General features: G+C 36.7%; 1 protein-coding gene across 3 annotated transcripts in view; it reads right to left on the minus strand.

The window, feature by feature from the left end:
* Positions 1–360: 360 nt before the first annotated feature.
* Positions 361–15,510, minus strand: part of LOC149822042 (uncharacterized) — a 29,564-nt gene continuing 14,414 nt past the window's right edge. For 2 of the 3 annotated variants that reach the window (XM_089980698.1, XM_089980699.1), the window contains exons 7-9: positions 6,793–6,950; positions 5,482–5,767; positions 361–726 (exon numbers count right to left, since the gene is read on the minus strand). In XM_089980698.1, coding sequence (XP_089836824.1) covers positions 574–726; positions 5,482–5,767; positions 6,793–6,950 — 597 coding nt within the window. In that variant the 3' untranslated portion in view covers positions 361–573. Of the gene's footprint in view, positions 727–5,481; positions 5,768–6,788; positions 6,951–15,510 lie in introns of all 3 variants that reach the window. The other variant, XR_016425927.1, reaches the window with a different exon arrangement.

The raw sequence follows: 15,510 nt of genomic DNA on the forward strand, positions 1-15,510 counted from the left end.
GAAACAAAATAATTTAAAGGCAAAAATTGCATATCATTTACAATGCCAGGGTGGTTGACAACCTTACAAAGATTGATTCAACCTGAAGAGGATGAACTAAAATGTTTTGTAAGGTGTGCACTGTACAGTACTTTAAGAGTGAAAAAAAAAAAGAGTGAGCAATAGTCCCCGATTTGCATGCTTCAAATTATGCACCAATGATCATCTCTATTCCTCCATATCCACACATTTGTGGTGGTTCCATGGAAAATTAGGCACCAACCAATTCATCTAGAGAGACTGGAGAAAACATTCAGACCAAATTCCAATTGTTTACAAATATCTCTTACTGAAGAAGCGCTCGTTAACTCATGAAATCGATAATAGACTAAAGCATAAATGAGTTTATATACAACGGTCATATATCATATGGTTTCTTGTTTTTGCTGGTACAGAAATTCCAAACGAAAATAAACAAAAATAAATAATAAAATGTCGTGTCCTTTTACATTCATGTCTAATTAATGAACTTTATGGTTATTCTAGTGAAGACGAGCCCATAAAACAGATCAGCTTAGTAAACGGTCAATGATCTTACCTCCTAAACAACCCAGAACTGAGCAGCATCTTGCTGTAATCAGTGATTACAGCAGATTTCTTCACTTTTTCCCAAATTCGTGCAGAGTTTCGCAACCAGTCACGTTCTGATATAGGTTTTCCAAATGGTCTACCCCGCATTGATAGTACCTTCAGCAAATAAACACAAACTTGATAAGAGATACCGCAGAAACAAATTTTAGCACCAATTCATCTGATACAGAATATGAACTGAATAACCAAGAATGAAGAACCAGCAAAAGTTCTTAGCCTCGGATAAAGGCATAATCATGCATTTTTAACCTTCTACAAAATAAGAGAACAATTAATTAGTACCATCAGTTCTCTTGGATATTTTTTAATTATGTTCCAATTTAGAGATGGATAAACATTTAATTTCTCGTGTAATAAAAGATTAATCTTTGACAAACACATGAAGCACAAATTCCTGACAATGTTTGTTGGTCTTTCCCTTTGAGCACTTCATTTTGTGAATGGTTGCCTCACGATTTCAGGGATCCTAGACCATCTAGTCATATTTCCTAGGCACAAAGAGGTCTAACCTGCCAACCAATTACATTAATCAAGATCTTGCTGTGAAGAACCTCACAAATAATCAAGTTTACAAAAAACTTGACAAGAACATTCACTCATCAAATGCGCTAAGGCAAAAATAATACAAAGTGCGCTAAGGCACAAATACCGAAAAGTGCACTAAGACACAAGAATACCGAATATTATTGAGAGAGAAACCGCAGTAAAAAGATGATTTACAATGGAAAAAATAGCCCCTTATTTATAGATTTCAAGAGAGAGCAATAGCTGTTGGGCTACTTCCCAACGGCTCTAATTAGGGCAGTTTGACACAAAAGAAAAAGTCAAAAATAACAGTAAAAAAATAAAAATACATATTACAAAATTATGTTTCATATGTATATACTTTATATATATATATATATATATATATATATATATATATATATATATACTTGAATATATATATATATATATATATTCAAGTATATACATGTATATGTGATTTTCTAACAGTCTCCCTCAAACTTATGGTGTAATCACCGAAAGTTTGTCAAGTAAAAAGTTGAATCTTGGTGAGCACAGCGTCTTGGTGAAGAAATCAGCAAGTTGATATTTTGATGTCACATAAGGAATATCAACGGTCTTCTTTAAGTATTCTTCACGAACGAAGTGACAGTTCATCTTTATATGCTTAGTCCTTTCATGAAACGTATGATTTCGAGCAATATATATAGAGCTCTTGTTGTCATAACATAATCTTGTAGGATTCTAAAGATGAATTCTCATATTTGAAATTAATTGTTTGAGCAACACGATTTTCATGATAGTAATCGTCATTGCTCTATATTCAGCTTTTGTAGATGATAGTGACACATTTTGTTGTTTCTTGCACTTACATGAAATCAAGGATTCACCTAAAAACACACAAAAACCAGTTGTTGAGCGACTATTATTTGGATCTCATCCCCAATCATCATCTGACGAGAAAGAAGAAGATAGAAAAACTCCCTTATTTATTATGCCTCTGATATATTTAATAATTCTCATGACTGCACCCATATGAGCTGATGTTGGAGCATATTGAAATTGACTGGCTACAAGTACAACATGAGCTATGTCTGGTCTTGTAGCACTTAAATACATGAGAGATCCCACGAGTTCTCTGAAGGGAGTTGAATTGTTCAAAGGAACTCCATCATCAGCTCGCATTTTCATTCTGACAATCTCTGGAGTGTCAACAACTTTGTCTTCTGATAATCATGACCTGTCAATGATATCTAAAACAAATTTTGTTTGTGACAATATATACCCTCTCTTAGAATATGATACTTCTATAACAAGAAATTATGTTAGAAACCCAAGATCAGTCATTTAAAAAAAAATCCAAAATTATTTTACTTTCTTGATTCATTCTTTGTCACTTTTTGTAATCAACATGTCATCAACATATAAAAGTAAAAACTATAGATACTTCGAACATGATTCCCTGGTCTAGACACGGCTAAAACGGAATCATCTTCAATTTTTAAAGAACCTTTCCGGAGACGATTTTCTTCCATTGTTAACTCTTCAATAGTTTCAACAATAGAAGGAATTTTTCCCCGGTGAAGTAGGGCCGATTTAGTGGTTTCAAATTCCGGCCTTAATCCAGTGATAAACTGGTAAAAATGTTCAGCATCGAGTTGTTTCTAACGAAGCTCGATGTCTTCGGCACAATGCCACTTTGGTTCTAAAAGGGAAAGTTCTTCCCAAAGTTCGGACAACCCATTGTAATATTCACGAATAGTTTTGTCTCCTTGTGTCATCATTCGAACTTTTTCTTGGAGGTTGCACACGTGTGCAATATCTTTAAGGGAATACATATTCTTAAGGTATTCCCATGCCTTATGAGCATGATCAAATTTGGCAAGACTTGAGCATTTTTTAATGTCAACGCTATTGATAAGCCATGACATTATCTTCGCATGAGATATTCTCCATTCTTTCCATTTCTTCTCGTACGAGGCAATAGCCTTGATTTTCTCTTCTTCCGATAGAGGGACCTCTTTATTTCCCTCCTTTTTAGTAAGAGATAGCTTAGGTTCCGAATCGGAACCATCCACAATCCCCCATAAGCCTTTTCCCCATATATGGTGCTTCATGATTGAAGCCCATGTTACATAGTTCGTATCGCTTAGTTTCATAGGCATGATGGTGACTTTATCATTGTCATCCATCGATTACAAGGAGAGAAAAAATAGGGATAATAGAGAAACAAGGAAAATGAAAAAGAAAGAAAAAAAAAACAATACAACAAGATGTGAAATCTTCTTCAATGAAGTGATAAAACACTTCTCTTCAAGTGGCGAACACTTTTGCAAACGGGCACGGAAACCGAGGCAGCTTTTCCTCAAGATTTAGTACTTCCGCAGCTCTGATACCATGAAATGAAATGGGGATCTTCGAAACACGAGCTTAGATTAACAAGAGCAAGTGTCAAGAATGACACTAAAGCATAACCCTTAAAAAGGGTATAACTGGAAACAAAATAAAAATAAAAATGTATTCTTTATTGATATGAAAAACCAATTGCTTAAGAAGCATTGGAGTAAAATACAAAAGGGGCTGCACCCCTTTATATACACAGCTGAAAGAGGACTCAATAGAGCTGTTGGGCACAGTCCAACAGCTCTATTAAGAGCTGTTGGACTGTGTCAGTCCAACAGCTCTATTGCTAGTCAAGTCTGGACAGGACTTGACTAGCAACAGTCATTCTAGTTCAAACTGAACTAGATGACATAAAGACAAAAAATAAAAATAAAGGAAACAAATTACAGAAATGAAAGAAATGAAAAATGTATTTATATATATATATAATAATAATATAATATTATTATATATACATATATGTACAGTTTTACATTTTAACAATGACAATTATGACAAATTATTTTTTACTCTCCTCTATTTTTATTAAAATGAAGAGGTTTATATGGATTGATATAATGTCCCAGTTTGGAGGCGGCAAGTGCACAATCCGCTTCTTAACCATTGCTAGAAGTAGCAAAAAGACTATCACTCTTACTCATGTTTAGCCTAGTCTTTTTTCCACTAAGTTTAGTGAGAATCTCATGAATATGAGGAGGCGATGAGGATGATAACAAGGAAGCCCTAGTTTGTTCAAACCCGGGTCTCAATCCATAAAGAAAAACAAAGAGTCTATCTTCATCAACTTGAACTCTCCGCATCTAAATATGCTTACCTTCCCATTTGGGTTCAAATTGATCAAGTTGAGTCCAAATGGATGATAACTCCATAAAATAATCTCTAACATTCTTATCTCTTTGTTTAATATTTTAGCTTTTTCTTTGAGATAATACTTGTGAGCCATATCTTTTTCGGTAAACAAACTTCTAAGATATTCTCATGCTTCATTTGCCTTTTTGTAACACAAAAGATTTGAGGCAATTTTTGTCTCAACTCCACTTAGCATCCATGAAAGAATCTTGGCATTTTTTATGTCCCATTCATCTAATTTTTTGTAATATTCTTCCATTACTTTGTCTTTTTCTTCAAAACTTGTCTCAACACTATTTTCACATATTGTAATTTTAGGAGTGGGTTTAAGAATAGTACCTCTCATGTATCCCCACAAACCTTGACCTTTTATGAAAGTCTCCAAATGTTCTGCCCAAATGATGTAATTGCTTTCATAAAGCTTAAATGGCGAAATAAAGTTGAAGTTGCTTGTATTGTGCGGGAAGAATTCACCCGTGATGAACAAAGAGAAGAAGAGGATTACAACCAAGGAAGGATTACGAACACACTTCATGAGGCAGCCCACCAATGCAGGCTTTACGAGTGATTATAAACCAAGCTCGGATACCATGTGAAGAACCTCACAAATAATCAAGTTTACAAAAAAAATGACAGCGAAAATAACAAAGTGCGCTATGGCACAAATATCAAAAAGTGCACTAAGACACAAGAATACTGAATATTATTGAGAGAGAAACCTCACTGAAAAGATGGTTTACAATGGAAAAATAGCCCCTTATTTATAGATTACAAGAGAGAGCAATAGCCGTTGGGTTACAGCCCAACGACTAGTCAATTAGTCAAAGTTTGACTATTGACTCTATGACACAAAAGAAAAAGACAAAAATAACAGTAAAAAATAAAAATATATATTTATACATATACATACTCTTGCATTACGAAGAGTGTGTATATATATACGTATATATATACATATACGTATATATGCAATCTTCTAACACTTGCTCCCGCTAAGAAAGCTTAATTATTTTATTTTTGGTTTTCTACATAAAAGCCATGGAACATGACCACAAAACAACACATACTTCAGCCAAATCCAAATACAGATACCTGATCACGGAGCTTGCCAAGCATCAAAGAATAACTATCATACTGATATTTATGTGCATCTTCTTGAACCTTGAATGGCAAAATAAAGATATTTTCTACAACCCCGTTTTGTTCATCTTTTTTCATCTCTGCCGTTGAAGAGCTCCCATGCTTTTTGGTCTCGTCCTCACTTTTCATTCTTGTTGGATGTGACAGATCCACCCTGAATGATGAAGGGCTGAAATATTGTGACAGTGTCTTCCTCAACAGCATAATGTTGTTGGGGGACAGGTCCTGGTCTCGCAACCTGCATATCAGAGGTTTAGATGAAAATGACTCAAACAAAGTTTTGCAGGTCTCCCAAGGCAAAATACATTCAATTTCAGAATCAGTTACACGATCCACTCACCAGATGAGATAAAAATGTATCATTGTCAAATAGTATTAAGATAAAGGATGGTTGATTTTCTTTCTGTTTAAAGAACAGTTGATTTATCTTTTTTATTGACTTATGCTACTGTTTATACAATCAAAAGACAGTTATGGTGAGGCAAGAGGTAGCTAAAAGCCGTCTGGTTTTCCCAGTTCCGGACAACAGCTCAAGTTTCCAGAATGAGAAAACCTAAAAGTTCAATTTTTTGTTCAATAGCATAAAATATTTAACAAAAACACATTGTATGTTTCAAGAAACAGTTGAACTTTTTCTTGTAGTGCCACTCTGCAGAGTTGTAGCAAAGCCAGCTAGAAGTCTGCTCTATGTACAATACGTGTATGAACTCAATATGAGTACTTTAACCAAACAGTGAATTTGACAGCAATAACTTCCATAGAAGTTTCACACTTTAATACGCAAACAAGCAATATTAATAACAACAGCAACGACATACATTCTGCCATCATGTAGCCCTGGCACTTGTATATAGATGTCAGTTCTTCAGGAAAAACACAGACATCAACTCACGTAAGATTGAGAGGCTCCATAACAAAAATGAAACCAATAGTAGCTAGAGCTGCTAGATGCATGAACTTCGCTATCTCCTCAGCCATAAAGGGAAAGAACATTTCATTTTCATTTTCATTTTCAATCTACAGTTTGTTATTTTAGCGAAAGACTCAAAGAAGGGAGACAAAATTGTGTTTTGGATAGTTATCACAAATAATAACATCCAATCCCTGTTTTTGGCTGATTGGTCAATATAAACATCATCAATGGCTTTTCCTTTTTTCTCCACTGGTCCGAAATGGAAAGAACAGACTGGCAAGTCACACAGATGAGACATGTCAAGATGAGGAGAGAACTAGATGAGAACAAAAATAAAAGAGAATACCAACTTTGAGTGTACAAACACAAGATCAGCCAAAAACTCTACACTGCTGTCCTGAAAGTTCTCCCTATCTTCCTTCTCTTGGCCTGGGTTGGAGCCTTGAGAATAACCTGCTGCAGATGGTATCATAGAAGGATCAGGTATGCCCTGTTTCAACAAGTCCACCTGTGAAAAGAAAAACAGAAAAAGGGTTATAGCCGATGGATTGAACTTTTCCAGTTCCCAGGATTCATTCCCAAGAAAATCATAAGGAATAAAGAAACCACAGATGGCCATAATACCTATTCAAAAAAAAAATATGAAAAACACAGCTTATAATGGAAATAATAAATGTAGTCTATGTTTTGCCACATCTTGCATGCTATCATGGAAATGGTGGAATTTAGAAATAATCATGAATATCAGGCATTCAATTAAAACAACACTGAAATTCTCTTCCTCAAAAATTAATTTTGACAAAAAAAAAATGAAGAACCTATTACTGTTTTCAGCAGTAGCCACCACTCTCATTGTGCAGGTGTTTATATATATGTACACATGAAATCCTGTGTGTACACATTGTCTCTACGAATGTGACTTAGGGTTTCAGCCCTATTGATTCCTGTGTAGTCTAAAGCATTAACGCTTTCTTTCATTTTTTAAGAAGATAAAGCTTGTTATATCAATATTAGCACTGCCAGCATGCTAAGTTAACTAAGGTCTTGAATTTGTATTGCTCATGACGCTATAATTTGGTTTAAATCATGTTCTCTAACAAACATTTGTTCATCTGCATCATACCTCAATTGTCACCGGCTTACTCTTGGGGTAAGCCACGTGAGGCACCCAAGTGCATTGGGAACATTGGACAAGCCTTGAGATGACGCACATCAGGTTGTTAGCAGGCCACTTTCATGTGTCAGGCACCAAATAATGCACAAGTATAGCAAGAGTCCAAGGCTCCAAAAAACCTAGTGGCCTAATGAAGCTCATGCATCCAAACGCAGTGGGCAAGGGGCACACAATTGCAATGGTGGGGGAGATGTGGGCAAGCAAATGGGCCTGATGGGGCTAGACATACCCAGACATGGGGCAAGCACTAAAAAAAAATGCCAGCACAAAATTAAACCAAAGGCAAGATGCTAAGAAAACAAACAAATAGAAGACATGATTGCAGTAATGCTCATTTCATTAAATAAATGAGCCAAGCCATCGGACAATATTGCAAGAAAGCACCAGACAAGATGCCTTAGCACCATGGTGTACGGAGGGGTCTAAACATGACCAAGAAGCTAATTTACACATTGATGGTGATAATAAAGTTATTACAAGTCTGAATTTTAGAACTAATGCTTTTAGTGGAAAATACAGCTTTGCATGTTTCATGATTGATAGAAGGTAAAAGTGTATGTACTTCACATACCATCAAGTGATATTGAAAGGAAACAAGCTTCTCCAAAATATATTCACAAGAGAACAAGGTGGACACTCAAAGAGTTCCACCAAAGTACCAAAAGAACACTCACAAGCCACAAAATGGGCTGACACATAAACGCCCACTAAAGGTGCAAACACAAGGAATAAAAAATAATATTTTATTGATCAAGACCATGCAAAAAGCATACATAAAAGAGGGCACAATGAGAAGGAGATTCATAATGAGTCATTGGAACCAACGACTCCCTATGTTGACTAGTTCAAAACTAAAGAGCAAAAAAACTAAAAAATCAAATCCTAGTTACAATCTAGTTATATATATAGATATATATATATATATATATATATATATATATACACACACATTCATTTTTAACACTCCTCAAAATTACGTTGGGTAACCGAAAGTTTGTCCAAGAGAAACTAAAATATAGGAGCAGCGAGAGGTTTAGTGAAGAAATGCGTCAGTTGATATTCTGAAGCAACGTAGAGAAGGTCAATAGTGTCATGTAGAAATTCTTCTCGAACATAGTGACAATCCATCTCAATGTTTTTAGTTCGTTCATAGAAGGTCCGATTGCTGGCAATGTAGATGGAATTTTTGTTGTCACAATCATGATGCTCTTTTACTCTAAATGCCCATGTCAGCCAAGAGTCTCTTTAGCCAAACCACCTACAAAATAGTTGTAGTCATGGCTCGGTATTCAGCTTCAGTTGAAGAAAGAGAAACTTTATGCTGCTTTTTACACCTCCATGAAATCAACGAATCACCTAAAAACACACAAAAATCAATGGTTGAATGTCTCTTATTTGGATCACCCCTCCAATCAGCATCAGTATAAGCAAATAAATCTAAAGAGGAATAAGCATATAAGAAAAGTCCTCGAAAAATAAAAGTTTTGATATATCTAATAATATGCAAAACTTCTCCCATATGAACAGTGGTGGAAGCATGCTGAAAATGACTCAATGTGTGAACTGTGTGCGCAATGTCAAGTCTCATAATTGAGAGATATGATAGAGCCTCTGAAAAAGGTGCAAAAGGATCTGACCCAGGATCCGACCCGATCCATGTATGTGTACAGTATACATTATACGTCTTTTTCTTTTTAATCGGGTCTGGATACACCAGACCCGGATCCATACCTGTGTAAAGTAAAGTTATAAATGAATTGTTTTAGGTCACGATTTCAATACAGAAATCATGACAGTCGCAAACCCCTTCTTGCTTTCTTCTCTTCGTCTCTCTCTCTCTCTTTCTCAATGCAGGTACAGGTGGATTTCTAACATGGTATCAGAGCCAAGATCTATCTAAGCACAAAAGAAGGTTTTCGGCAGGTGCGACAATCGGAATTTTGAGGTTTTTCGTTCCTCCCCTTTTCTACTCTTCTTCCTTTTCTTCTCTCGTTCTTCCCTTCTTTTATGAATTTTTCCTGTGTACCCACATCTCACGTGGGCTTGCTTCTCTCTTGGATCTAAGATTCACGTGAATCCTGTTCACGTGAACCCGAACCGTGAAAAACGAGTGGTTGTATTTCACGTGAATCGCTGAAATTGATTCACGTGAAACATCAGACCAATCGCGTGCCCCATTTCAGTTTTTTGTTTGATATTGCTTGCTTGACCCCCTTTATTGCTATCGTCTGTTCGATCTCCCTTTGTCTAATCCCCTCCACGCATCTATTTCTACATATTCAAATATACATCTGCTGTGTAGTTTTCTTCATGTTTCTCTCTTTGCTACTTGTTTGAAAATATATTTAACGTGGGAAAGTTTTTTTTACGTCAATATCAGTTTTCTGGAGTGCATAGAAAAAGGTTCAGTCTCTCTATTCTCTGAATCTGACAGGCGCAAAAAAAAAACCATTTCGTGAAAACTATTGCACTTTGTGAACACTCTTGCTGAATTTCACTCTCTATGGATCCTTATTCCTCTCAATCAAATATTTTTTCAAGTTTTCTCAACCAACTCGTTTCTGAAAAGTTGAATACCTCAAACTTCTTGATTTTGAAGAGACAAATCATTCCTTTTATAAGGAGCCATGGTCTCTTAGGTCACCTGGATGGAACCACCCCAGTCCCACCAGAATTTGTTCCGAGAGAAGAGAAAGATGATCAAGGGGCGAGTTCGATCGTGTATGTCAAAAATATAGAATTTCTCAATTGGGAAAAGAAAAATCAATAAGTTGTTGCATACATCACCTCAACTCTGTCATAAGAGGTCCTTGTTGTCATTCCCGACAACTGTACAACACTACAACTCTGGGAACAACTGGTTCAGACATATTCGCATGTTTCTCAAGCAAGGATGGTTTTTTCTGAAAAGGGAATTTCAGTTGTTAAGAAAAGACTCCATGACCATCATGGAATATTTAAACAAGATAAAGATCATCACAGATCAGCTTACAGTTATAGGATGTGTCGTAAGTGACAATGACATGGTGCAACAAACTCTGAGTGGATTCGGATCTGACTACAATATGATAGTCACTTCACTATTGTGCCTTCATGTTCTTCCTACCTTTGATGAGTTACGAGCCAAATTGATCCAGTATGAAATGACTCTGAAGGGATTCTCTGAAGAAACGCACATTCACCCAAATTCTCAAGAAGTTTTTCCCACAAGCGTGATTTATGGTAGAGGACGGGGACGAGGAGGATAAGGGCGAAGTGGATACGGAGGGCGTGGTCTGCTTCCCTCTCCAAACATGTTAGCCCATGGGCAGGGACCAAGATCCATCCCTACTTGCTTCCTTTGTAACAAAAGAGGGCATATCAAGGCGAATTGTTGGCATAATCCAGAGAATAAAGGAAAGGGTCTACAGACAGAAACCAAAAGAAGATTCACAAATACCAGAGACAGTGGTGATATCTGCCTTGTCAGAGTTGAAATTGAAGCAGAGTGACGAAGGCACTTGGTTTGTCGACTCAGGGGCAGCAACTCATGTGACAGGCGATGCAGGTAAAATTTCTAACCCTATTCCTTATTTTGGAAAAAGTAAGATTGTCACTAGAGATGGATCCCACCATCCTGTTTCTCATGTTGGAAAAACTGTTATTCCCATGTCATATTCCACTTTTACTCTTTCTAACGTTCTTCATGCTCCTGACATCAAGAAAAATATTGTTTCTGTTTCCAAACTTATTGATGATAATAATGCTTCAGTTGAATTCACCCCCTCCTCTGTGCAGGTCAAGGACCTATGCACGAGGGAAACATTCGTTGAAGGAAAGAGACAAGACAATATGTATGACTTTGAAGAAGCTCCATGTCATGTTGTCTGCCCTGTTCATCTGAATTCGAAGCTTCATTAGAGTCATGTTCATCCTCTTATGCTAATGTTTTTAGTATTTCTGAATGTAACAAGTCATTCTTATGACATAATCGATTAGGACATTGTGGGAGTCATTTTATTGAAAAACTTGTCTCTAATAATCTCATTCCAAAAGAAAGTCTCAATGGGGATGAGAGCAGTCATAAGTGCTCCGGTTGTCTTTCATGCAAGAGTCATGTATTGCATTTCCATTCCATTAATAAGAGAGCTTCAAAACCTTTTGAAATAATTTGTTTTGATGTATGGGGACCCGCCCTGATTGCCTCTGGATCTGAGAGCAGATACTATCTAATCTTTGTTGATAACTATTCTCGATACACTTGGATATATTTCATAAAAAATAAGTCGGAAGTCTTCTCTTTGTTTAAAAATTTTCTTTCCTTGGTCAAAAATCAATTTTTTGAGTCCATTCAATTTTTCCAATGTGATGGGGGTGGGGAATTCTCGTCTCGTGATTTTATTTCTTTTCTCTGAAATAACGGAATAGGAAGAAGGGTGTCCAACCCTCACACCCCTCAACAAAATGGGATTGTTGAACGAAAACATAGGCATATCGTTGAAAGTGTCATGAGTATGCTTCATGACAGTAATCTTCCCATCAACCTATGGACAGAAGCTTTCCATTCTGTCGTACATGTGATAAATAGACTGCCTATGGTTGTTCTGGAAAATAAGTCTCATTATCAGTCTTTTTGGAGCTCATCTTAGTTATCATGATCGGCGTGTTTTTGGATGTGTTTGCTATGTGCATGTTGATAAGTCCCTGAAAAACAAGTTTCAGGACAAGGCCCAGAAATGTAGGTTTGTGGGATATGCAGATGACTACAAAGGATATAGGTTTATGATCCCACCAACAAACGCATTAGAACCTCAAGAAATGTTGTCTTTGATGAACAAAATTTTGACCACGAAGCTGACGCAACGAACATGCCAACTGAAGTTTACTATCCTTGGCTGAGTTCAGAATTTTTTGTTGGCTCCAATGAAGCATGTTCCTCAAATTGCGTGCAACAAGAAGAAGAGATGTTTGAGAACACTGGGACGTTGGGATCACAGAATGCAAAGGAAGTATCGGGCAGATACAAAGGCATTGTCTATTCTAGACAGAGACCGACAGCATCAAGCCATTCAGATCATGTCTCAGTCGCCAATCCAACTCCTTCTCATACTTTTGAGGTCAGAAAATCAAATCGCATACGACATCCTACTGACAGGTCGGTTAGCTATAACAACTTCTCCTGGGATCTTCAACTCTTTTTAATTGCCCTCAATAAGGAAGATGAGCCCATTATGTAATATCAGGCAGTCACTTCTACCAAATGGGTAGAAGCCATGAATGATGAAATGCAAGCCTTGCATGATGTGGAACCTAGAAAGTTGTTCCCAGACCACCTGACAAAAATGTTGTCGGATGTAAATGGGTCTACAAAATAAAGTACAAGCCAGATGGAACCATTGAACGATATAAGGCAAGGTTTGTGGCAAAAGGATTCACTCAGGAAGCAGGGCAAGACTATGATGAGACTTTTAATCTGGTTGTAAGAATGGGAACAATTCGAATTATTATTTCTCTGGCTGTTGAACATGGATGGAAGTTGAGTCAGCTTGATGTGAAAAATGCATTCTTGCATGGAGATTTGAAGGAGGAAGTATACATGGAGCAACACCCTGGATATCAAGAACAAAATTGTAAAACTCGTGTGCAGGTTAAACAGAGCTATCTATAGTCTAAAGCAAGCATATCGCTCTTGGTTTGATAGCTTCTCGCTAGAGATTCAGAAACATGGATTTTCATGTTCCGTGTTGGACCACTCATTATTTATTTTTCAGACTGTGACCACCCTATTATTAATTTATGTCAATGATATTATCATCACAGGAAACTCTTCAGCCCACATTCAAGAAGTAAAAGACTTACTAGGTCAGAGGTTCAAAATGAAAGATCTTGGAGTTCTACGTTATTTTCTTGGTGTAGAAGTTGATAACCAGGCTCATGGCTTGACACTCAGCATAAATACACCGTAGACGTTCTCAGCAAGGCAAGCATGAAAGACTGCAAACCTCTAGGAACTCCGAGTGTGCTTCATCAAAAACTTAGCGCTGATGATGGAGATTTGTGTGATGACCCCACTAGGTATCGAAGCATAATAGGAATGTTACAGTACCTCACATTCACTAGACCTGACATCGTTTATTCAGTCAATCAAGTGTCTCAATTTATGATGCGCCACGTACAGGACATATGGAAGTTGTCAAGGAGATCCTTAGATATCTGAAAGGGACTATTGGGGATAGATTGATATATTCACCACAGTCATATGGCAAAGATGAGCACGAATTTACTGTATATTGTGATGCAGACTAGGCAGGAGATCCTGACGAACGAAGATCTACATCAGGATATTGTGTCTTCATTGAAAGAAATTTAGTCACTTGGAGCAGTAGAAAACAAAAGGCTATCTCTAGATCAAGCACTGAGACTGAGTATAGATCCATGGTTGTTGCTACTGCCGAAGTCACATGGATCAGGCATCTACAAACTGAAGTAGGAGAAAAGATCTCTCACACTACCTTGCTATGTGACAACCAAAGTGCTATCAACATGTCATTCAATCCAGTACATCACTGTCGTGCTAAGCACATTGAGATTGACCAACACTTTGTGAGACAGAAGGTTGAAGAAAAAGAGATTGAGCCTGAATTCATCAGTACTGAAAAACAAGTTGCAGACATATTTACCAAAGGGTTAACAAAGGATCGTTTTTGGATGCTTAAAGGCAAGTTGTTCATGGTCCAAAACCATGATCAACTTGAGGAGGGGTGCAAAAGGATCTGACCCGATCCATGTATGTGTACAGTATACGTTATACGTCTTTTCCTTTTTAATCGGATCTGGATACACCAAACCCAGATCCATACATGTGTAAAGTAAAGTTATAAATGAATTGTTTTAGGTCACGATTTCAATACATAAATCGTGACAGCCGCAGACCCCTTCTTGCTCTCTCTCTCTCTCTCTCTCTCTCTCTCTCTCTCTCTCTCTCTCTCTCTCTCAATGCTCTAATAGCCTCGACAAATTGTTTACATGGTGTTGGATTTTTAAATCGTTCCCCATTATCAATCTTCATTTTGACATTTAAAACTTTGGGAGTGCCAACCTTCTTATTATCTGAAACACCTGACCTGACAACAATATCTAAAGCAAATTTAGATTGAGTCAGTAAATAACCTCTAGAGGAATAAACAACTTATATACTAAGAAAATACTTTAAAAACCTTAAATAGTCATTTCAAAATGTGTTTTGAAAAGCCTTTTAATATTTTCAACTCCTTGTTTGTCACCTCTTGTGAAGATCATATTGTCCACATAAAGAACAAGAAGAATAATACTTGCATCAAAAATCTTAACAAACAAAGTTATGTCAGTTAAGCAAGATTGAAACCGGATATCAAATATAACTTGACTAAACTTGTCATACCAAGCCTTTGGAGCTTATTTAAGGCCAAACAGAGCATTATCTAACAAAAAGTTTTTTCTTTAAGAATAAATATACCAGGCGGTGCTTTCGTATAGACTTCTTCAATAAATGTATCATTGAAAAACATGTTCTTAACATTCATTTGGTATATAGGTCATTTCTTCACATAGGCAACGGCTACTACGGTTCTAATTGTGGTCATCCTAGCAACATGTGCAAAGGTTTTCTCATAATTTATTCCATACTCCTAGGAGTATCCCTCGGTAACTAACCTAACTTTGTATCTTTCAAGGGTGCTATCACTCTTGATTTTTATCTTATAGACCCATCAACAACCTATGGGTTTCTTTCCTAGGAAAATATATTGAACAATCCAATGTTCGCCTTTTCTAAAGCATCTAATTCTACCTTCATGGCTTATACTCATTCAAAATGTTTCTTTGCTTCAGCATAGTTTGAGGGTTTTATGTAGGAATGTATCAATGCAATGTAACC

The sequence above is a fragment of the Nuphar pumila genome, chromosome 11 (assembly GCF_984573655.1).
Source record: "Nuphar pumila chromosome 11, dmNupPumi1.hap1.1, whole genome shotgun sequence".
Taxonomy (NCBI): Eukaryota; Viridiplantae; Streptophyta; class Magnoliopsida; order Nymphaeales; family Nymphaeaceae; genus Nuphar; species Nuphar pumila.